The sequence below is a fragment of the Leiobunum rupestre genome, chromosome 1 (genome assembly GCF_980474605.1).
Source record: "Leiobunum rupestre chromosome 1, qqLeiRupe1.1.hap1, whole genome shotgun sequence".
In the NCBI taxonomy this organism is placed as follows: Eukaryota; Metazoa; Arthropoda; class Arachnida; order Opiliones; family Sclerosomatidae; genus Leiobunum; species Leiobunum rupestre.
The window spans coordinates 2034341-2059457 of record NC_143384.1 but is presented as its reverse complement, the minus strand read 5'-3'; the positions used below and the strand labels follow the sequence as shown (position 1 = coordinate 2059457).

At 39.4% G+C, this 25117-nt stretch overlaps 2 protein-coding genes across 2 annotated transcripts in view; one reads left to right on the top strand and one right to left on the bottom strand.

Annotated features, from left to right (window-relative positions):
* Positions 1 to 1949: 1949 nt before the first annotated feature.
* The window catches only part of LOC149960392 (uncharacterized), a 157253-nt gene continuing 134085 nt past the window's right edge, over positions 1950 to 25117 (bottom strand). Inside the window, exon 2 of the mRNA XM_090173972.1 lies at positions 1950 to 3576. Within this exon, the coding sequence (XP_090030098.1) occupies positions 1950 to 3563 (1614 nt within the window). The 5' untranslated portion in view covers positions 3564 to 3576. The remainder of the gene's footprint in view (positions 3577 to 25117) is intronic.
* LOC149960393 (uncharacterized) lies at positions 4855 to 5943 on the top strand. The gene is made up of 3 exons (XM_090172866.1): positions 4855 to 5053; positions 5095 to 5307; positions 5363 to 5943. Exons 1-3 carry the CDS (start codon positions 4855 to 4857, stop codon positions 5941 to 5943), a joined length of 993 nt encoding a protein of 330 aa, XP_090028992.1.

Genomic DNA, 25117 nt, shown 5'->3' with positions numbered 1-25117 from the left:
CTATTTAAAATTTTGTTCTTTGGTTGTTGGTCACATAGTCAAAAATTCAAGTCAGGTATTCCAGCCGAAAAAGTGTTTATCCGGAACATAAAAATAATAGATCAAAGGCGCTACTTCACGTGGTTTTGTCTCCAGGGCTACGTTCAGCAGCAGTCAACGGAAAAAAATCCGATGGATTTGATATTTTCAAACGATGAGCTTTTTCGTAAGTTGCTGAACGCTTTTATTCTGCCATCGGTGTTTTTTAAAATGCCGTAGTTTTTATAGTAGTTTTACGTCAGAAATGACGTCAGTCATCGGAAAAACCGACTCTTCCAGCCGATGACTTCGGTGAGTAACCGATGACTATCGTGACGTCAAAACCGGAAACGCGACAAAGCGTACAGAAGGAAACCGATGTCACCAATTACTAATCGGTGAATCCGATGAGCTCTGCTGAACGTACCCCAGCACTCTCCCGGTGAAGAAAATCCTCCTGCTTGATAAATAGCGGTCGTAATAAATACAAATACTTCAAACTTTGGTTTTGTTTATCGGATATATAAGAATTGTCTCTCGTCTTTTATGGGTTTTTATCGGACACCAAACCGGTTGTCTGAGATCAGGGCCCGAAAAGTCTAATTTAGGAAATCTTTGGATATCCGCGACAAGCGTTATAACAATTATCCCATTTTGAATGACGATAGATTCAAAGGAGCTCTTTCACGTGAGAAAGTCAGCCATCTTGGAAAATGTCTGCAAAAATCATTTTAATTGTAAATTAATAAGTAGTTAACATACTATAACAAGAAATAGCTTAAATGTAGTGTGCTAATTGAAGAATGCACCATTTGCCTTTTTACTAAAAGAAATATGAACTGAATAGAATAAAGTTTGCTAACACACGTTACTACCCCTTTGCATTGTTACTAGCGCCAATCAACCTAGCTTCTGTTAGACCTAGCGGCCAAAATGTAAAATATCTTGATCCCTCAAAAATATTAGAAGTTCATACTCCCTTTAAGAAATAAGCACAACCGTTTTGAGTTTGTATTATTTAATAAAAATGAACTTTCAACCATTATTCACTAGCTTATCAGATATTCTAAATAATTGGATTGAACTTTCAAAGAAAATAAATGAGCCACTGTTTCTTACGTTTGAGAACTGAAACAAGGCATATGATAGTGCCATACGATATTTTTTACTTTAAATATTTAAGGGCTTTCCTTAGTATATGGATAAGCTGATTTTCTTTTGGAATTCGTACCTTATAAAATTTATCTATTTTTACGTTAATTTTGTGTTATTTACCGATGGCCTTCCACCTGATATTGATAACGTACTCCTGCTAAGTATCCACCTGCCTTTGAAGAATATTAGCCTTTTACACGCTGATTACATTGTCCTGTTGGCCAACTTTATTCGGGGGTTTGGGATTCAATACGGAAAAATCCAATGTTACGGTATTTACTGTTCGGTTCCAGCCTGTGAGGGTTACGAGCTCCGCTTGGCGTTAAAGTCATCTCAGTCACAAATAAATTTACTTTTTTAGGAGTGATAATTTCATGGTGCCTACTATTTTTCAGTGAGATGGTTAAGCAGACCCAGGGGATCTAACCAATGGTAACTATCCTAAACAGTGCAAGAGAGGGGTTGATAATGATCCTGTTGCGTTATTTTTCTTACCAGTTAGCCACGTTAATTTATTCATTGCGTGTATTTAATTTTCTTAAGTTTCTTCTTTCGTGCGGATCGAATTAGAATTATTTATTTAAAAAAATGGTTTGTAACAGTAAAAAAAACTTCTTTATATGAAAAAGTTATTTCTCTTCAGCTGGAATTTAATTGAAGCAACATAGCAAAAAAAAGATCAAACATCATAATTGAAAATCAATTTTTAGTTTTGTTTCTGCATACAGTTCTTTCGCTTAATTAACATTTTGAAATATCTGTACGAACTGAAGTCGCTACTGGAAAATACAAACCACTTCAATTTTATTCAGAATTCGACTTATTTCTCGATAAATGTTTTTTAATTTAGTTTTCAAAATTAGAATCTCCGTTTGGAATTTATCCACTTCATCTCCGAGTTCCGTCTGTTTCCGCTCGCTTTCAGCCAATTTTTGCGTCAACTGCTCCAGAGCACCTTCGTAAGCGAGCTGTGATTTTAAATCTTTGGCTTTAAACCGTTTCAAAATTCGATTATGGTCCATTATTCGATTCAAATTCCCAACAGTGTCTCTTCCTAGGGCCAAATTGGATTCGGCAATTACCAAGTTCACCGTCTTCTCGTTGAGTTCCAAAACTACGGCCGACAGTTCCGACACTTTGGCGTTTAACTCTTCCACGTCAGTGTCTTCCAAGATTCGACTACTTAAGTCTTGTTTCACGGAGCCAATTGTGCACAACGGGTACTCAACCGTTGCGTCACTGTCCGAATCGTCACGTTTATTAACTGTCGAATCACCACCTTTTTCTGAGCGTCCTTCATTGGTGGCACCCTTTACAACTGGTTTTGAATTGGCTGCTTCGGGAGGTAACAACAGATCTTTTATCTTACCTCCGATCTCTTGAGTGTCAAAACATTTTCTGTTCACAATGTCCATCGGTGTATTGCTTTCCTCATTAAAGGCATCCTTGTTAGCTCCATTCTTCAGAAGAATCTCTACAATCTGTAGATGACCACCTTCGCAGGCCAAGTGCAATGGTGTCTCTAATTTCATTGTAGTCAGATTTGTATTAGCGCCGTAATGAATAAGCTGATTAACCACGTCTTCATTACCATTGATGATGGCGTAGTGCAATGGCGAGAACCCTTTGCTGTCTTTTGAGTTTGAGTTTAGCCCTGTTTGGAGTAGAAGACGTACCAAATCTTCGTAATTATTTCGCGTCGCCACGTGGAGCAGGGTGTCACCATGGATCTTAAGGTCGGCGTTGCCTCCTTTGTCCAACAGCAGAGTGACAAGGTCTGTGTGACCTTTTTTTGTACCGAGATACAACGAATTTCCTTCGTCATTGTCTTTGTAGATTATCTTCGGGCCTTTCTCTAGTAATAGCCTTACAATTTGAGTATGTCCTTTCTTCGTAGCTGCGGTCATCGGGCAGTAGAGACCATCCCGACTTGTTTCGTGAAGCGCCTTTTGCTCCAGAAGCGCCACGCATTCGTCGTAGTTCCCTTGACGCGCTGCGTGGTAGAGTCGAAGCGAAAGTGGGAATTCCTTTTCGATAACATCCACGATGTGAGGGAGTTCCCATTCCTTAGCAATGTCCATAGGTCTTCTATTGTACGTATCCTTAGCTTCTAGACTAGCTCCGTTGTGTAGTAGTAGACGGACCAGGTTTACGTGATTATAAACGATTGCTTGCATTAAAGGAGTAAAATGACTGGAGTTCAAGACATTGACATTCGCTTTGTTTTTAAGAAGAGCCTTGCAAACGTTGAAATGACCTTTTTCAACCGCCCATTGCAAGGGACTATATCCAGATAAATCTATCTCATTGACGTCGGCACCATTTCGAATTAACTGCAGCACCTTATCTAGATTTTCTGTACCCTTCCAAGTGGACTCTGTCAAGCTCATCTTAAGTAGATTTCTAGAGAAAACAAAAAGGAAAAACTAAATAACACCGCTTAATTTTTTGCCAATGGTTGGGTTCATATTTTATCTCATTTCGAAATTTGTACATAAAGCAAACAAATCCGTGTTTCAGACCGATCACTGGCGTTTTACCAACCCTTTTTATTTCACTTATACATGATCTTTGAGTCTTGGACTGCTTTGATATTAGTTAGAAAAATGAGCCATACTTGTCAAATTTAATTTACCGTGCCGTCTTTCCTGCGCCCATGACCCCGAATTCAAGTGGGGCCCCCTCCAATATAACACAAAACCATTCATTTTTAAATATTGAACATTGCAATAATTACTAAGCGCAGGTTAATCTTTGCCCCTTTTTTTATTTCACTTGGACGTTATATTGCGATGGGCGGACGTTGTCGCATATTTAGTCTGAGCTGATTTCTATTTTCGATAATTTGTTTTTTAATACCAACCGTTTTCCATAAACCCCATACTTTTTAGGGTGACTTTGTGTAAAGCTTAAAGTCAACGTTTAATTTTACTTAAAGAGTGCTTGGCGGGTTATGTTATTTGTAATGCATTTTCTTACTATTTTCATGATAAACTAGGGAACAAACCAAGAGAACTCGAAAATCTCGGTTTGCCTGAAAATTAATTTAAATTAACGTGTTCACGTTTTTCTACCTTTTTTTTCCAAAAACGGGTAAGTCGAAAAATTTATTTTCGATAAAATTACTCGTGAGTTTATTGACTGAATGTACAAGATGATGAAAATGTAAATTTAATATTGTATATATCTTTTTACATCAGGGGATTGTGTGCACTTAAATATCAGTGGCATTGTTTTTAATTTAACATGGATTGCAATGCCATTTAAGTATTGTTAACTATCGCTAACGTTTAACGTGTCAGTAACAAGATAAGGCATTACTATAAAACGTCACCGCAGTAATAGTCAGAGGGTCATTCAGCTTCTGCATTTTCAATAGTAATGTCGCTCACTTATTAACATAATTATATTGTAAATAATTTTGAACATAATGTTTTTAACTTCAATAATAAATTACTAGTTGGAATTGTATTACGTCGTCAGTTTATTCACTCTTCAGTGGCTCTGCTCAGTGTGCGTTGACACAAAACTCAACAGGTTATGGGCCCAGCACGCTCCCACTGCGTCCTGAAGATGTGGATCCGTTTCTGTCGCCGCTGAACTACTGATTTCTGTCGCTGTTTGTTCCTGGTTTTCCGAGTCAGTTCCTGTTCACGAGAGTTCCAGCACCTACCATCGAGAATGGATAGTATACTACGCCATGACGTGGAGAAGTTGACTGGTCCTGAGAACTGGAGGAGCTGGAAGAGGCAATTCATCGACGTCCTTACAATACGAGACGTATTCGAGATTGTGACTGGAGAATGGAACGATCCAGCGTCATCCATAGCAGAGACGACTGCAACTGCAGCTGAGATAAAGAAGTACAGGGTCGCATTCAGTAGTGCCCGCTCAGCACTCTGGACGTCATTAACGAAGCAGGTCCAGAATATGATTATGGATTGCGACACGCCGGAAGAGATGTGGAGGAAGCTACTGGAGATCTTCGAGCAGAAGTCGTCCAACCGCCTGAGGAAGCTGCTCGCCGTACTCATGCGAACAACGAAGTCACCAGAGGTAGATATGGCAACACATCTTGCTCAGATGCGTTCACTCTGGTCGGACATTCTCACGACAGCCCGCAAAGAGAAAGATGTAGTTTTTCACGAGTGTCTCCTGGTCACATGCATATTCGAATAACTGCCGCAAGACGAGTACAAGGAGTTTGGTACCTTATGGGACACATTGCCCGAAGAAAAACAGACCGTCGCTGAACTCGATCGTCTTCTAATTGGTCGAGCAACTAGGGAGAGTAACGCCTTCGAGGAGTCCTCTGGATTTATGGCCCGTCGAAAAACGAAGAAAGCTTCTGCCGGTAACCGACCAACCGAGAAGGAGCCGAATTGTTACAACTGTAACAAGGTCGGTCACTTCTCTCGGGACTGTAAAGCGCCTAAGAAGAAGAACTCGGCCACCAATAAAGCTGGAGAGACGTCGAAGTCAGCCAGTAACGCTCTAGGAGAAGGTCTCTTTGCATCCGGCAGTTTCCTTGCAAATACAACACCTTCGACTGCGTGGTATTTCGATTCCGGAGCAACCCAACTCATCACAAACGATGCTACGAACTTAATCAGTTACCAGAAGTTCGAGAAGCCAGAGAGGCTCCAGGTTGGAAACAAAGCCGAGATGCTAGCAGATGGTGAAGGGGATGTCCAGATTGCCTTCAGAATCGGAAAGCGAACTGTGAGAGACGTCATACATCATGTTTGGTACATCAGCGAGTTTGCCTGAAATGTCTTCTCTCTGAAAGCATCGATGAGTTGTAATACGAAGCTAAAGTTTGAAGCGACATCATCATCGTGTGGTCTCTATGAGGTCATCAAGAGAGGGCGTAGAAGACTACGGGTTCCTGGCAAAGTCGAAAAACTTTATCGCTTAGATGTCAAGATCGAGAAGCCTGGAGACTCAATCCTCGTGGCCGCTGATCGAAACAACGACAAGAAAGCCGATCTGCAGACATGGCACGAACGTCTGGGACATCAGGATCGTCGTCATGTCGCATCAACCTTGAAGAGACTCGGCTACGAAGTCGTTGATCACTCCGCTGGCCGTCAATGCGAAGGGTGCATATACGGAAAGATGTCTCGTCATACGTTTGGCACTCGCCTCGATAAAGCAACGATTCATTCGGATCTATGGGGACCGTCGCCGACTCCGTCATTGAGTGGACAGAGATACTACGTACTGTTCAAGGACGAGTACTCAGGCTTTCGCATCGCGTATTTTCTAAAGCAGAAGTCAGAAACCGTCGATCGATTGAAGGACTTCCTGGCAAGGTGCAAAACCTATGAGCATACCGTCAAGGAACGTGTCACTGATAATGGCACCGAGTATGTTAATCACGATTTCCATCAAGTAACACGAGAAGCCGGTCTCAATCATCGAACGTCGATGCCGTATACGCCTGAGCAGAATGGAGTGGCGGAGCGAGACAATCGGACGATAATGGAAGCCGTCAGAGCGATGTTGTTGTCGAAGCCAGATCTTCCGCCAAAACTTTGGGCTGAAGCCGTCTGGGGTGGCGGAGTGGTTAGCACTTTCGCCTCGCAGCAAGAGGAGCCGGGTTCGATCCCAACTTGTGGCACTGGGTGAAAACTCTTTGGTTTCCCCTTCCATAAAAACTTGTTGAGGTTAACGGTAATAGTTAATGTAGGGAGCTGTAGGCTCGAACGCGTGGCATGCAGGGCTTGCCACCACCCTCCTACGCATTGTAACCCGGCCACCTGAATTAATGGCTTCAAAAGTCGCATGATGACTTAGGCCTAAGGTGGTGCCTTGGGTATTAGCCTAGCTGATTATTATTATTAACACTACGACGTATGTCTTGAATCGCACAGCACCTACCCGAGTTAAAGGGAAATCACCTTTCGAACTCTGGACTGGCAAGCCCCAGCCATCGATAGCGCACCTTCGAGTCTTCGGCACCGAATGCTACGTCCATATTCCAAAAGAGAAGAGACGATAACTGTCAAGGAATAGTGCGTGGCGTTATGTTTCTCGTGTGCACGTAAGTGAAAGAGTATGGTGGGTGGTACCCAAATTTTCAGAAAAATGAGGAGAATCCGAATATCGATGGTACAACTTTGGGGGGCGCGTCTGGGGGGCGGTAGCCCACTCAATAGCTTTGTAGGGATTAATAATTAGTAATTAATTAAGTAATTAATTAATTATTATTGAAATGCTTTAGAACTTACATATATACCCTAATAACCACCCTAGTTAAGCAAAACCTAATATATGTTAGGTATTTTAGATAGGGGGCGCTATATACTCCGCCCCCTTCGCACATTTGAAGTTAACTCAGTGATTGAAATAAACCACGTGATGTAGGGTATCAAATGAAAGCTTATAACCTCAAGACTAACACTATGTAAACTAGAATAACCCTGGGTGTATTTATGCAAAGTATTAAATATAGGTGGCGCGTCAAACCATAACCCCAGATACTTTGATGTCGCCGTTTGGAATATAACCGCACGGTGTAGGGTATCAAATGAAAGCTTTTACGTCAAAAAATATAATATATAGAGAGCAGGCTAAGAGCGCATTAGTTAAGGCAATTTTTCAGGTTATAAAAGGGTTTTTTATTACAGAAAGATAAATATTTATTAAGCTATTTTAATACAACAATAATGGATAAATATATTTGATATCACATTTTTAAAGAAATGAACATTTTTAAAAGGGAATGCACCTTTTAAAAAGAAAGTTCCGTTTCACTGTCATCATCTTCACTATAATCTTCAAGGTCTTCGACATTTTCATTTTCTATGTACGAATTGTCACAGTTTTCTGAGTCGCCCCCACACGCGCACATTTCAGTACATTTAATTCGAGGAGCGTGGGAAGCACATTTACAGGGGGGTTTGCAACGGCCACGTCCACAATTGCACTTAATAAAATCCAAAACGTCCTCTGGAGCGCAAGGAAGGTCGCACAGAACTGGTTGATAGGTACCATCTCGAACGAACCACCCGTAATTCTCTGGTGGTGGTAATCGGGGATGCGGTGTTATATCTCTTGGCCATTCCATGCTTTGATAATGCGCCCTGCGTATTGCAGGTCTCATTGCTGCGGATGTAGGTGGTAGCATTTCTCCTTGCAAACCTTTTTTTGAAAAAAGCCACCAACGAAGCTCGCCCGGTGTTGTTTTCGATACATTCTTCGTAGATTTTAGATATACGAAGCAAACAAACTTCTCCAATAAACTGAATATTTCTTCTGTAATGTTTTCGCCTTCTCCAAGTGACGCTAACGCGTGCAGAATGTCCTCATCCGCGTCCAAAAATGCTTTCCAAAATGACGTTTTAGCTTTTCCCGCGAACCAGCCAGTCACATCAGAACCGGATACGGCGTGAAATCCTGGAAAAGCCGACGACCTCAGTGGCCCTAGTGCATTGTAATAGTCTTTCAAGCTTATTACAATTTTTTTTACACCGGTTCGAATAAATGTGCTTTGAGGACAAAGTAAAGGGTAGCGACGTATAGCCAAAATTAGAACATCGGTGTCCGGAGAGAATATGGACAATCTAGTAGCACCTCTCCTCGAAGAATATATAGCGTGGAGTATTAATTTAGTGTCTGTCTCTTCGTGAGAGCTTTTTAAATCGGAGACATCAATGTTTGTAGATTTGGCTTCTTCTTTGTACGACACTATTACGTTTTTGTTTAAGATTTTTCCTTCTTGTATTAAGGCATTTCCAATGAAAACTGTAAGTTCGTATTTGGTTTTAACGTGAGACAAAAGTTTCTTTAAAGAAATATTTCGAATTTGGGTGTTGTTTTCAATTTTATATTGCACAGGCGTTGTTACTTTTTGTCTCCTCAAATGTGTAGCGTTTTTTAACGAGTTCTCTAAGTAAGTGTCGAATACTACTTGAATCTCTGAGAATGTTCCATATTTAGTAAAGATACGATGGCAGAACTCTCTGGCTAGGTCAGCGCAAGTGTTCAGATTTTTGGAAGTTAATGATTGAACTTCGGCCATTCCATCTACTATCGCTTACTCAAATACTTCCATAATATTTGTAGCGATATTTAGCTCGACTTCAGGACAATCACTCTGACTTTCACTCGATTTGACTAGTGATTGGAGGAGGTTAACTACTTTGGCTTTATCACCACTGTGGCTTAAAGAACCATCCGCTCCAAACAATGCCCGTGGGACCACAGTCAATTCAAAAGTACTGACTACATCTTCTAGTTTTAGATCTTGTCGAGACCGACACAACAGAATCAGCCGCTGAAATAGACTTCGGTCTTCTTTTAGTACTACCTCTCCAGCTTTTGTTTTCAACTTTACGCTCTTGGCCGTTGTTTTCCAGAGTTTCAGGTTGATGTTGCGTAACGGATCCCAGAGGTTTTTACTTCCATCTATAATGCGTTCCTTTGCGAATTTCTGATATTCTTTCGAACCAATATCTAACATATCGCAGACATCTTTGCATACGACTTTGGGTGCAACAGATTTGGTGACAAGATTGATTAGATCACTACCTTCGTATCTAAAGGGGTTAGTGAATGTCTCAACGGTAGATATAAGCTTTGTCACGTTCTTCAATTTCCGGGACGATACTGATTCTTTATTTTCGTGGTGTATCGTTTCTTTTTGACAAGTAATCAAATTAGTTACAACCATGGCTTTAGCTTCTTCTGAGAGTCTCGAAAGGTGTGGAGCAACTAAGAAGAATTTCGTAATACCAACTAAACCACCAAGAACTTTCATCTTCCTATTCTCCTGTTCGAGAGCTTCATCGCCACCTAAATTGCAAAATGGAGCAACACTTTTGTTCGGGCTCCATTCACCTCTCTTAAGCTCGTTCCAAGTCTGACTGTCGTTATGTTTTAATTCGTTCATTTCTGCCAAATGCCACGCGGACATCGCCGAATAGTTTCGCAGATCCATCGAGAAAAAATATTTCGTAAAATTGTCTAGCGCTGACAATCTAAGCTCCCGGTCAGCACTACGAATGGCTCGAATGAATGCGAGCAAGGAATGAACCATATTCATTTACTGTTTCACGAATTTGAATGTTGGATTTTTAAATGAAAACTTATCGCAAAACGATTCTATTTTTTCGGCCAATTTCATCGATTCTAACTTTTTACTGAACTTTTCGGCTTCGAAGGCGACATTTTCCGGAATATTACTTTTCCAGGAGTCCGAGAGCTGTTTGCGCAGTGTTCTACATTCTTCTTCTTCCGCTGGGTGGTGTTTGAAAAAGACTTCGGTGAGTAATTTTGTTAGAGCTTGAAGAGTTGTTAAATGAGCGTCAATTGATCTCCCTAGAGGTTTTCCTTCCAGAATACGATTGACAGTGTGCGGTCCATACAGTCCAGATTCTACCCATAGCTCTGAAATACCAGAAAGTTCGAGGAATTTTCCAATAGCCCTTAATTCCGCCATTTCGATGTGAAGTTCGCCGGGCAAAAATACCCATCCTTTCGTATTTATCGCCATTTCTAGTTGTTTGATTGGACGGTAAAGCCCCATATCTAAAGAAACGATACGCTTTGTTTCGGAGCCACGTAGAAGATTGCTTGTTTTTCCTAGAATGTCTAACACAGTCACTTGAACTGATCGTTCGGTAGGAGAGAATCCAAGTAGTGGTAGAACAGCGATGCGTGTAATTTCTTTGGTATTATACACAAGGGAATTGTGTGCTGACCAAGTGAGTCCATGGTATAAACCATCTTGTTTTCCACTACCTATTCTTGAAAGAATCCACATGAAATCGTGATTGAAAGCTTTTTCCATTTGACTTGAAACTCCAACACCTTGGGTATAAGTGGGAAATACTGCGCTTTTAGGGCGTATTGACTTCGAAACTGAGCATGTAATTTGAAAATTGACGGTGGAATTTCTATATTTTGTGCCTCTTCTTTAAAGAGAAATGATTCGTTTGCATCAGATGACTTGACTTTTTGGTAAATAACCATAACTGTTCCGTGCATAGTACGTTGACCATCAGGGGTATCCTCTTGGAAGTCTAAGTTGTCAAAAGCGAGCGATATTGCTCTTCCAAATATGAAATTCGGTGGAAGATAGATACCACCGTTTTCGTTTATTCTACAAAGCACATTTTTAGCTATTAAATTCTCAACGTCTTTTACTCTTGAATAATTGACGCTCATTCCTAAATGACTTAGTATTTCAACTAGTTTTGAGCTTCGTGACTCCTTGTGAATGGATAGTCCGACCCCCAACTGCAAAGGCATTTCTCGGGTTCTTCTTATACTTTGCGATTTCGTGACAGATGCTTGACGAGGAAATAAACATTCAAAAATTAGCGTCTGAGCCAATCTTAATGATCGTTGGTCGATTTCGCTTTCGCGTTTTTCATTTGAACTAAGAGTAGCTTTCCCGATCATACACCATTTAAAAAAAAAGTAATATTTATTACGTCACTCTCCATGTCAAGAGACCCATTAAAACACCACTTTTCTGACGACAAAATCAACTTCCGTATTACTGATGACACTTTGAACAGACTCCTGACCTGAGACTCTTGGTTATCTTCGTCTTTCAAAGTGGTTAAAGCCGCGTCTTTAGTGCCTCTCAAAGACACTAATTCCGAGGAGCACTTTTGTTTTGGTTGAGAAAACTCGATTCCGAGTACTTCATCTTTTAAAAAATCTTTCAGTTGCCTTCTTGACATAATTTCGTCTTTAGTTTGGTCAAGACCATTTGAAATACAAATATTTAAGTACAAGGCATGAAGTTCAGCCATAGATATGACTTTCATTGTATTCTTTGCAAAGTCCTCTTCAACTAGATTAAGGAACTCGATGCCCGAAGCTACCACTGCCGCCTTTTTAACTTTCTGTGGAGCTGCCATTAACGTCTTGGATCGTAAAGCGTTAGTTACGTTTTTTAACCAACACTGCAAGTGATACATAATATCTACTGCGTGTGCGTCCGTTTCATTTATACATTCATTTAATCGTACCCTCCATGTGTCGTTCCCACTTAATTCAACTGCTTCTCTTAAAGATGCACCGCTTGAATCATAAGATATAATATGTAAAGGGTGCCGTTTAGTTTCTTTGTTATCACAAAAGAAGCAAAGAAGTTTAGAGTACTTTGGGGTTTTGCTTCTCGTAAAGGGCAATGGTACACTCTCAGTCTGACCCCTGCTAGTAGAAGCGGCTAGCTCTAAAGACTCTTTGCTAGCTTCAGATTTCAATTTTTCTCGATAACGTTTTTTAATTTGACTTCCACGAGACTTCAGAGAATTTTTTTTATAACAGGTCAAATGCCACTTTACCTTTCGCTTCTTTAAGTTTTCAACTGTTACATTTCCATCCAGGAAATTTAGAAGTTCTTGGCTGTCAATGTCTTCTTGATCTGCATATTTCGTCAATAAAGAAGATAGATATAGTCTCGTAAGTAGAATTTGCTGGATTTTCCACGAGGTTTACTCTGGTATCCTTTTTACAAAACACACAGCTATCACGTTTAGGCGCCCGTGACATCTTAAAAGTAAATTTCAATTCCCAGAAAACGAACGTTTCCTTAGCTGACCGAAACTCTTTGCTAAATAAATCGAGGTTCTCGAAGTCAACAAACGCTATCGATCTGCCCATCCACATGACTCTAAATAATAGCCCTGAAATTTGGTTTTTCATTCGTGTAACAGTTAGGTGTTATAACCGGAGACCTTTGCCTTATTCGCCCGCTTATCTCTCTCCCGTTCTATGCGAGCCCGCTAATTACGCATGGTTTCATTTAACCTTTCTAACTTTATGGCTCTGGAAACTTTTTATTTTGGTTAATTATACCCCTTGAAACTACAATTTTAAAAAAATAATACTTTTTGACGTAAAAGCTTTCATTTGATACCCTACACCGTGCGGTTATATTCCAAACGGCGACATCAAAGTATCTGGGGTTATGGTTTGACGCGCCACCTATATTTAATACTTTGCATAAATACACCCAGGGTTATTCTAGTTTACATAGTGTTAGTCTTGAGGTTATAAGCTTTAATTTGATACCCTACATCACGTGGTTTATTTCAAAAACTGATTTAACTTCAAATGTGCGAAGGGGGCGGAGTATATAGCGCCCCCTATCTAAAATACCTAACATATATTAGGTTTTGCTTAACCAGGGTGGTAATTAGTGTATATATATAAGTTCTAAAGCATTTCAATAATAATTAATTAATTACTTAATTAATTACTAATTATTAATCCCTGAAAAGCTATTGGGTGGGCTACCGCCCCCCAGACGCGCCCTCAAAAGTTGTACCATCAATATTCGGATTCTCCTCATTTTTCTGAAAATTTGGGTACCACCGACCATACTCTTTCATTTACGTGCACACGAGAAGGTTTTTTTTTACATAACACCACGCACTAGAAAGCTCGCAAGGGGTTTCTTGTTGGATATGAAGAAGATGGCGATGGGTACCGAGTTTACATATTTTTTAATCATTTTCCGAAATATTAACCTTTAAATTTCTTTGTTTACATGTTTTACCGAAAAAATCAATTTAAACATGGATAATGATTAACCGTCCCCGACCTCTAAACTGATAAGTTACTCACTTATGACCGATTAAACACAACAATAGAATTATTCGATGGAGTGTTTGTTTTGTGATAAAATTTTCGCTACGCTGCGAAACAAAACTCCTGTTATCTTAGCGCTGTAGACTGTAACCCTTCAGGTTCACCTTCCCCCGCACACTTTTTTATTTTCTTTTGATATTAATTTTTTTCCTGTACTCTTGACCAATATTTAATAAGCCCTCGAAGAGTAGAATCGAACTGGTTTTGACCATTTTGTAGAGTGTATACAGGGTGTCTTCTTTTGATCGGCCCAGGCATTTTTCTCAAAAACTATACCTTCAAGAAATGTGCAATTTTCAGTATGTACTCTTTCGGGGGAGATCGTTGTTATTTGTGAATTTCAGAAAAATCGTGAAATATTTCACGGTTTTAGACTTTGTAGTTTTTGAACGTTAGATGGTAGACGAAAAGTTTCAATGAGTAAGTGGTAGAGCATACTCGAAAACCTTTAATGGAGTTGGTATGGTCAAAATCGTACATTTTGTCACTGAAATAATAGGTCATGGAAAATAACAAGTTGGTACTACCCAAATGTTTTTACGCCTCATGTTATGGTAATGATTGTCTGTGAAAAATGTTTTGAGCCAAATCATTGTTTTATTTTTACAAATTAAGTGATAGAACAAGTGCAATTATAATAAAAAGGAATTACAGAAAGTTTTTTTACAAATAACGTTCAATAATGCCACCGTCCGCTGCTATACAAATCCGTACACGATGATGCATATTCTGGAACGAACCACGGACCATATCTGTAGAAACGAGTTGGCCCGCTGCAATGATTATCTGGCGCAAGTCGTCTTCGCTAGTGATGGCGTATTGTATTCTTCCTCCTTGACGAATCCCCACAGGTAAAAGTCCAGCGGGGTCAAATCTGGGGACCTAGGAGGCCATCGCACTGGACCATTCTCCCCAATCCAACGCTCAGGGAACTCGGTGTTAAGGTATTGCACCACATGTCGTTCCTGGTGAAGAGGTGCACCGTCATCCAAGAACCAAAGGCGTGGCAGGTCGACTAAAGGGACATCTTCCAATGCTTCTGCTTCTTCATTTCGTAGAAACGCCAAGTAGATCACCCCATTAAGCCGATTCGGAAGAAAAAAAAGGCCCAATGTCGCGATCTCCTAGTAGACCTGCCCAGACGTTTAAGCGGAATTGTACTTGATTGTGATGTGGAAATCCCTAGTGCGGATTTACATCTTTCCACATATGGTTATTCGGGTGGTTAAATGGGCCATCCCTTCCAAATGAACACTCGTCGGACGCCAGGATCAAATGGAGGAAATCTTCGTTGGCATCCGCCATGGTACTGAACTAGTTTCCGAAATCCAAACTAGGACGCTGATGACCATCGTGAAGTGCTTGGTGGAGTGTGGCACGAAATGGGTGAAATTTATGGTGGTTAAGGACACTCCAGACATAATATTTTGACAAGTCCAAATCGGAGCATGCCATTCTTATACTTGATCGAGGGTAAGCGCCAAAGAAGCCGATGACTGTGTCTTCCATATTAGTGTTATGACGTCCAGGTCTGCGGAATCTGGGATTCACATTGCCGTCTCCTTCGAAGTCGGCAACAGCTCGGAGATTAGTGTGGTGATTTGATTGACTGTCAGGATATAACATTTGAAACAATCGACCATCACCGTAGTATAATTCAAACCATGCTGGAACGCTGTTCACGAGTATAACGATTCATACTTTTTTACCGGATTACGTAGAGATAATGTTTTTCAAACAAAGCGGTGGCACTTTAAATACTAAAAAGGACCCACATTTTAAACGAATCAGAACATGTTCATTTTTCACAGACAAGCATTACAATAACATCAGGCGTAAAAACATTTGGGTAGTACCAACTTGTTATTTTTCGTGACCTATTATTTCAGTGACAAAATGTATGATTTTGACCATACTAACTCTATTAAAGATTTTCGAGTATGCTCTACAACTTACTCAATAGAACTTTTCAACTACCACCTAGCGTTCAAAAACTACAAATTCTAAAACCGGGAAAAATTTTACGATTTTTCTGAAATTCACAAATAACAAGGATCACCACCGAGAGAGTACATACTGAAGCTATAGTTATTGAGAAAAATGCATGGGCCGATCAAATGAAGACACCCTGTATAAGGTACTAATTTAGCTATTTATTGATAGTTATTATTAACCATTCTTAAAGTTTGATATATCCAATGTCTAGTAAATAAAAATAATCAAACTTGTTAAATAATAATTACAATTAACTTGAAATAAAACCTTAAATCGATTTCGAATACCATACAAATTAAATATAGTTTATAAAGATTATAGAAAGTGTTCTACCCTCATTATCTAATATATAAAGATGAGTTTGTTTGTATGTATATATCATAAATATAAAAAAATACTTGAATTAATTGAGTTACTTTAATAATTATTTATATACAAGTACTTCTCTTAGATCTTAGCCTAAAGACCGAGTTTTTTAGTTCTTAAAGCAAACAAACGAAAAAAGCTTAAATTATTGCAATTTCTTTAAAACCTTCTTCTATAGACACTAGGCCGTACCGTATAATAAAAGGCAAATTATTATGCAATCAACGACATAATTGGTTAATATTGTCATTAACCAGTTGGTTATATTGGGTACGGTGCTGTGCGTGGAGACAGTTATTGCTGCTTTCTATTTTCGTGTGTAATGTATCGCTTTTAACTTGGTTATACAAAGAGGTATATTTCCCCGGGACATACCGGGTACCTCAGCTAGTAAAATCTAATATTAAATTAATTTTTAAAGCTGTGTTCGTAAAAGAAATGATAAACTAAATCCCGGTCTAAAATTAAATCCCACCCAATATAGTGCTAATTAAAGTGTTTTTCTCTCAGTCATATGACCGTGGTATAATACTCCCCCCCCCTCTTCCAAAAACTTTTCCGAGGTATGCGCTGGATAAAAGACAAATTTTAATCAGTAACATTCCCTCACAGCGATCCCATAGAAAACAATTTTCATGTTCGCGGGCCTCAGACCTACTACCATGATTGCTAGCCTCATTCCTTCTAGTGATAGAGGGATTGTTAGCCTCATTCCTTCTAGTGATAGAGGGATTGTTAGCCTCATCCCTTCTAGTGATAGATGGATTGTTAGACTCATCCCTTCTAGTGATAGAGGGATTGTTAGACTCATCCCTTCTAGTGATAGAGGGATTGTTAGACTCATCCCTTCTAGTGATAGAGGGATTGTTAGACTCATCCCTTCTAGTGATAGAGGGATTGTTAGCCTCATCTCTTCTAGTGATAGAGGGATTGTTAGCCTCATCCCTTCTAGTGATAGAGGGAATGTTAGCCTCATCCCTTCTAGTGATAGAGGAATTGTTAGCCTCATCCTTTCTAGTGATAGAGGGATTGTTAGACTCATCCCTTCTAGTGATAGAGGGATTGTAAGACTCATCCCTTCTAGTTATAGAGGGATTGTTAGACTCATCCATTCTAGTGATAGAGGGATTGTTAGCCTCATCCCTTCTAGTGATAGAGGGATTGTTAGCCTCATCCCTTCTAGTGATAGAGGAATTGTATACTTGGAAGGGTCATGGCTTATACGGGACATTGGCTATTACCTAGAGCCTTGGCTAATGAGACCCATCCCTCATACATAAAATCAGGCTCAAGAGAGGTTCAACCATTGCCTCAGTAAGACTAGGAGTTGCATTGTAAGGTTTAATGGCTTATTCTATTCAACTTGGCGTCCGTTGAGTGATTGCGGAGGCAATTTGGTAAATGCCCTAGGTAAGTTTTGCAAATTTGTATTCGCTTGTGCCATCTTGTACAATTTGTACCTTGACGAGGGTGTTGAAATTCCCGAACCAGTAGTAGAAGAATGGGATGGCCCAAGGGAACCGGATCCTCCATGTCAACCCACTAATGCTCAATTACACGCTCGGGCTAATCAAATTTAAATCAATTGGTAGAAAACTTGAATCGACAAAGAAATTTACATCAAGAATAATTTCAGTTTTCTACGAATTGATTTGATTTGATTTTTAAAATTAAAACCACTTTCTCCCATTATTAACTTTAACCTTGGGGACTAAACTTGTAGAACAAACGTGCTTATAATGTAATCACTGGACTGGTCTTTCGTGGTCAAGGATTCTCTTTTTGGAAATTCGGAATTTATTAGAAACTCTAGTTTATCTAATAGCATTTTGTTATCTTGTGATATTATTCTTGTTTATTAAGATTCCACGATAGTGATTTTCATGCCCAAGATTCAGTATTGGGGAGGCTAGCGATAGCTTAACGGGTGTGTTATTACTGTCAACTTAAAATATAAAACACTTCATAATCGCAATACATTGCATGGTTTACTCGGCAGTAGGTAAAATCCTATAGAGAGAGCCTGCAAGTGCAAAGAGAGCCGTGTGTCTTGCCCTGTGGCTTAGAAAAGATAAGTCATTGTTTTTCTCCCAATAACAATAAATTCTAATAGGCCTTTCTAGAAAGAAACATGGCGTTTTAATGTAACTCTTAAGTCTCTTTTTTACTAGCAGCGCTTACTCGACTTGTGTGGAGCTCCGTGTTGTTATGTGTAATTCTACCATCGATTAATGAGGTTTATTAATTCATGATTCTAGTTAAACGTAAAGTTTAAAATTGCAGACTATGATAGATAGAAATTAGTATATGACTTATATAACATCTATTTTATTCATCAAGATAATTAGCTTACATTGAACGTTGCCAACTCCTTTAACCGTTTAATTTCTTTTATATTCATACATTTTTAATTTAACATAAAAAAGTAAATTAATTAGGTTATAACTCATTACGAGTACTAATTTGCAAAATAAATCTGCACGAGCCAGTGTGAGAAATAAGGCACTATCACAGGCCAATCGCCATTTTAAAAATTAGCGGGGCCAGTTTAAAAATTAAATGCTTGGGGTGTTAGTGGCCCTAGTGACCACTTCCCTAGTAACACAGGCCTGTAGGCTAAGTGCCGGGCGCGAGCCGCATAGTTGGCAAACTGCCGTGAGTTGGCAAAGTGCCGCATATTAACTTCATACCGGCACATGAAAAATATGCCCTCAACAAACCTACAGTTCCCCACCGTTAGCTGGCCAACTTCCGCATATCTGCTTCTAACCGGCAGGTAAAACAATTTTCGGCAGTTAACCTACATTTATCCACCACTAAAGGACCGCGAATCTACTTTAAATCATCTTCTTAAATTATGAAATATTTTAAATGAAGCTGTTAAAAAGATAAGCCCATGATGAATTGCGGTAGAAATTATTGGTAAAATAGGTGTTGGTCGTGAAAACGTCTTTTTACGGAATAAAACAAAAGGAAAATATTAATTGAAATTCTTAGCCACTTGTTTTAATTTAGTCGCACATACCTTAAAAAAATTGAAAATGGCGGCATTTCTTTACAGCGAGTATAAAAATATTATTTTTAAAAACTTGAAAAGTAAAATTTTTTCTTAAATTAATTTTTTTTTTTTAGAGGCTCGTTATGAGCGATTGTAACGGGTGGGACAATTCAGTCCGCTCGTCCATTTGATTAATCAGGTGCGAGATATGTGTTACGGCCACGCCAACGGGGGGATACTTGGGGATAGGGTTGGGACACCCGTGGCGGAAGTATGACAACCACCCGTTGGGGGATTAGTGGTCGTCCTCACACGACCATCCACAAACTCTGCCTCCCGGACGCCTGGGATTACAGGAATGAGCCACTACTCCCGGCTTAAATTAATTTTATTTTAGTTAATTATATAATCATATTGAATGAAAAATAATTTTGATAAATGATTGTTGTCAATGCCAACTTAAACTCCAAGTATTCGGACACTCGATAACGTTGAGTTGGCTGCTGATACGGGTTTTTACAAAAGCAGAAGAAAACTGACGCCGTTTTCATAAAGAAGCAAGCATCGTGGTCACAAACTCAACTCACTCAGCTACCGTGTATTCATTTCATATTTTATTTAAAACGTTTAAAGTCAAGGTGTTCGTTTCCAAGAATCTTAAAGTACTAGTAAGTTATATTAATAATAAGCTTTTAAAATATTACATGAAATTAGCATACGTTAAAATATTAGACGGAAGAATCTATGTTGATAATAATAAATAAGGAAAACCAAACCAAAGCTTAGCAACTTCTATCAAATTCATTAAAATTCATAACTATTATAGGGAATTTGGAACGAATTAAAATTTCCCGCCTTAAATTTCAAGTTTTCCGCAAAGAATATGAGTGAAATTATTGACCTTGACTACTCTCAGTCTTTGAGGAAGAGTGAACTCGGCGGGTGCGAAAAGCGAATGTGGGAAAGAGCGAAGATTTTTATTTGGTGGCACTGTCACTTTTGAGTGAGAGTGGAACTTCTAAAATCACGCGATTTTGCCCATGTCTGCGTGTGTATCACATTTATTTTAGCTCGAACTGGCCAAGATATTTTTGGATAACCATAGATTAACGCCAAAATACTAGAATTTATTTAAAACAATTATTGTTTATTGAACAAATAGGGCACCCTGGATGTATTAGTTTTACTGATAACAGCAGATTCCCTAGGACAACCAGAGTTCCTACATAGTATTTTTGACCTCTCTGGCCTAATTTTAGCTTTTGATAAACAATGATTTAATAAAATACCTCCCTTCTACGAAAATGGGAGAGCTACTAAAAGGCCAACTGGCCAACTCGGCCAACTTGGCCCACTAAATAGCTAAGGTATGTGGGAACTTGGCCAACTTCGAAAACTTTGTTTATATATGATTTTCACGCGACATTTAAATGTTTTTCGTCATAAATGAATTTTTACCTCTCCGAGGGGACTAGGAGGGGTTATACAACCACCGTGTCTGTCTGTCTGTCTGTCAGGCCTGCGAACGCGTTCGCATTTTCGGGGCAAAGGGTAATCGCTGCGTAAGCAGTTTCTTAGAATTAGGGAAAAGGTTTTTCCAAAAGGGCCTGTTTTTGTTGTCATTGGGTGTAGTATAAAAAATTTTCAATTAGCGTTAGTACCGGGCGGGATTCGAACCCGAGCCTTCCTGCACGTCAGGTGAGCATTCTACCACAGAACCACGGATACATTGTACACTTCACTGAAAATTAGAAACTCTTCCGAGGAGAGGTATATTTTGGCTTGCCAACTTGTTTATTATAATTTCATTTAAATTATACGTATTTCAATAACTTTTTATCGTTTGGGAAACTTTTTTGTACCTTTTGGGTAAAAGACTACCTTCCAGTTGGCCTTTTAGTAGAGAAATGGCCCACCCTCTGTTTACGTCCCTTTCGGACGTTTTAGGAAAAAGCCAACCGCGCCATACCATGGACTAATTAACAAAAGGGACGGCCCAGATCTATAACATTTCCCTATAAAGACTCAAATAAAAGTGTTAACGCGTTCAGCAGCGTTGCCAGGCAAATATTTTTATATTTATATTTTTCCCGGGCCGGACCGTCCCTGTTGTTAATTAGTCCATGGCCATACCTAGTTAATAACGCGAAATACGTTTTTAGTCCTTTTTGGACGATTGAAGAAATGGCCAACCCGGAGTTTACGAGCCTTCCGGACGTTTTGTGAAAAAGACAACGACGTCCATTCGCCGAAATAGTTTACAAAAGAGATATCTCTGAGATACGGTTAACGGTAATAGTTAGTGTAGGACACTGTAGGGAGCTGTTGGCTCGCGTGGCACGAAGGGCTTGCCACCACCCTCCTACGCATTGTAACCCGGCCACCTGAATTCATGGCTTTAAAAGTCGCTTGATGACTTAGGCCTAAGGTGGTGCCTAGGGTATTAGCCTAGCTGATTAACTCGCGACGGAGGAAATACATAAGTTTAAACTGTTGCACATAACCTTCCTATATTAAATAGTTATAAATTGCAATAACTTATTTAAATTATTTTTTATATTATAAATATTGTTGATTCATATTGAATTTTATATTAGAAATGTTGTTGATGAATTTTGTATTAGCCAACCGCGTTTTGACATATCAAGAAATGGCCTACCCGGTGTTTACGTCCATTTTGAACGCTTTCGGAAAAAGCCAACCGCGCCATACCGAGTGAATATTACTTCCATGTCCTTTTTCGACGACTCAAGATATGGCCATGTTTACTAGAGGTGGGAACCCGTAGTCCGAATACTGGGTACCCCCAAAAAAACCCACCCGTTCGTGGGTGGGTGTGGGTAGGTAGGAAAAATTTAGGGTAGGTATTACGGGTTTTTTAGACCAATTTGTACTGCGGGTACGGGTAGGGTGGGTGGGTATCGAGGGTACCCGCCAAAACCCGATATTTGATCTACAATTTTTTTCCTAAATTAAAACGTATTGAATTTTTGCATTCATGTTTTAATATTTTTAGGATTGCTTTTTTAATGTTGAGTCACGTACGAGCGAGAAACTTAATATTATTTCCAGCAGTTGATCGCTGTGCGAGGACACTTGATTCTATATGTACGGTACAAGACTGATTATATAATATATTTATTATCACTTGTTATTATTTATGGCTACAGCTTGTTCTTTGGACGTTTTCAATTGGGCCAAGAAGGAACTTAGGGAATTAATCAGGAATAACTCCGTAACTGATCGCGTTTCGTTTCATTCTAACGTAAGTGGAAAATCTCTAGTTTGGCGAAGCTTCCTAATTATTTCTGTCGATGGAAAAGAAACAAGCTACGTTTAGTGTAAGACGTGTTTGAATATTTTATCGTGGGAGGAAAAGAATGGCACGCATTCCTTGTTGAACCATTTAGAATCATGCGGAAAAAATCGCGCTACCGTTATAGCCGAGTCCAATTCAACCAGTGCAATCGGAATTGATGTACCGCAGAAATCCGTATCGGAAAGTGCCGTTGATGAGTTGAATAAGACCATTCTGATCGGGTTGGCGGAAGACTTACGACCATTATACAGTGTTCAAGGAAAAGGATTTCAACGTATTGCGCAGGCGTTTACGAATTTTGGGGCTCACCATGGAACCATAGACGTTTTGCAACATCGTAAGACTTTAAAGGAGAAACATCTTTGTGATGTGGTTAGGGATTGCAATCCAGCAGGGTTTTCAATCCAGCTGGATTTTTGCTGGACCGACATCTATCCAGCTGGATCCAACCTACTGGTTAGCTATATATTGTATAGTACTTTTGTTTAATTAATATTAGCTATTTTTACCATTAACTGTTAATAAAATAAAGCAAAATACAAATCAACGAAAACTTTAATTCTTAAAAAAGGTTGCTTTATAATGTAGTAGTATTTAAATGATTTTTAAAATACGTGTTTGCGCGGGAATTTCTACCTCAACATTATGGAGTTTAAATAACCTGCAGTTTATACACTGAAATGGCGACGTGCTTCACGTGAAACATTAGTTTTTATACCTCAATAGCTCTTTCATTAATGGAAATATTAAGTTTAGTCAATTTTAGTGCAAAATTTTTTAAAATAGTAAACTAGCAATTGCTATAAATAATATAAATTCGCAAAAAAGAAAATTAAATAATGATAAATGAACACTTTAAAAATATATGTTGCTAACACAAGAAAAAATAAACTAGTAATGTGAGACGCAATTGATACTTCAATAAATAAATTCAAACGCTGTTTAGACTTTATAAGCGACCTGGATCAAGCCACGCTTTCACAAGACCAGTTTCCAATTGTACGTTTATATATCTGCGATGTAGTCGATTACTAGTATCGTAGGCCACCGAAAGCTAGTGGTTTCTCTACTCGGTCGATTTCAGCTTCCACTGAAAACTGGAATCTTCGTAGAGTTTGTAAATCACTTTAATGCTCCCAGGCTTCACCACAATCGAAAAAGGAAAGGTACAGTTGTCAATAACTAGAATCATTAGTCCACCGAAAACTAGTTATTTTTCATCTTGGACGAATGTAGTTTCTGCTGAAAACGTAATATTGTACAGGTGTCGGTAACTAGATTCAAAGGCACTTTAAAGCCACGAGGCTTCGCTACAATTTGCATTCGTTCGTTTACGTCGAAGTTGACTTAAATGCTTTCGGTTCAATAGCTGACTCGCTTATATCCCCAAAAAAACGCATTTATCGAGTCGGGAGCGTCAGTGTACGTATAGTCATAATCGCCACGTTTTGGGGTTTTCCTTCCTGTTCGATGTTTGTTTTTTTCGAAGTTCGGAAAGATGATACTCTGGAATCTTCAGTTTCGCTGGAGGCCGGTTGTCTAATAATATTTCCACGGCCTGAATGTGGTCACAATTTTGTCCACCATTACATCCGCACCTAGCGATAGTAAGTCTCAGATTTTTTTATACGGATTTCTAACGATGTAACACTGCGCGTCCGCCGAATAGAAAACATCTCCGTTATTGAAACAGATTGATGCTATAGAGCGCGGTCAGATAGAATTTTATTTGGTTGGTCATTTTCTTCTTGCTCCAACACGCATTGAAATTATCCTTTTCGAACAGAGTCAACAATATCGCTTTCTGCGCGTAGCTTGATATCCGGTAGTTTTAACCCGGAAGCGTTTTTATACGCGGGCTTTACTTAGTAATTACCCAAATTTCGGTAACCCCTGTTAAATTCATTTAAAAGGTATATTTGATATATTACGAAAACCAGGACTAGTTGATCTTCCTTCAACTTGTAATCCCACCTGGCGTCTTTAAGTTGTTTATATACTTTCTAGTAAATTAATTGTACATAGGTACTTGTTTACCATCTCGGAAAATTGCAAATTTTTTAAACTTTGCAAGTATAGGTCTTTCCTTTAAATCAGTTTTCAAATGCTTGTCAGCGTTAGTAAGAAATGGCTCTAACCAGGAATCCCGAAATTCTTCGTATTGCGCGTCAAATTCTTCGTCCGACTCGCACTTTAATACCAACGGTGCAGTGGCGGCTTAAGATGGCTGGGTCCCCGGGGCGGCAATGTTTTGTGACACCCAGGACCGTGCAGAAGTTTTCACGGGTCCTTCGTTTTCCACCCCCATCCCCTCGAGCCCAAAAACATTCTTCAAGTTTAATCGTTCTGATTTGCACCCCTTTCCTTCGAGCTTCTCCGGTGGCACCCCTGGTACCGGGGACGGACCGCCCCCCTTACGCCGCCACTGCAACGGTGGAGACGTAGAAGTTTCCCAGTTCGAAAGTCGAATCGTAACTGATCAATTGTTCGATATCTGGGTCTTCATTTGATTCAATTAGAAGACGTCTCGCCAAAGCTATAGCTTCCGGGTGACCAAAAACTACATAGAATTCATTCCAGTATTGAATGTTGTCAATTGTTCCATTTAGAGGACCTTGAGCCAAAGTCATAAGGTTGTATAAACCATCTTT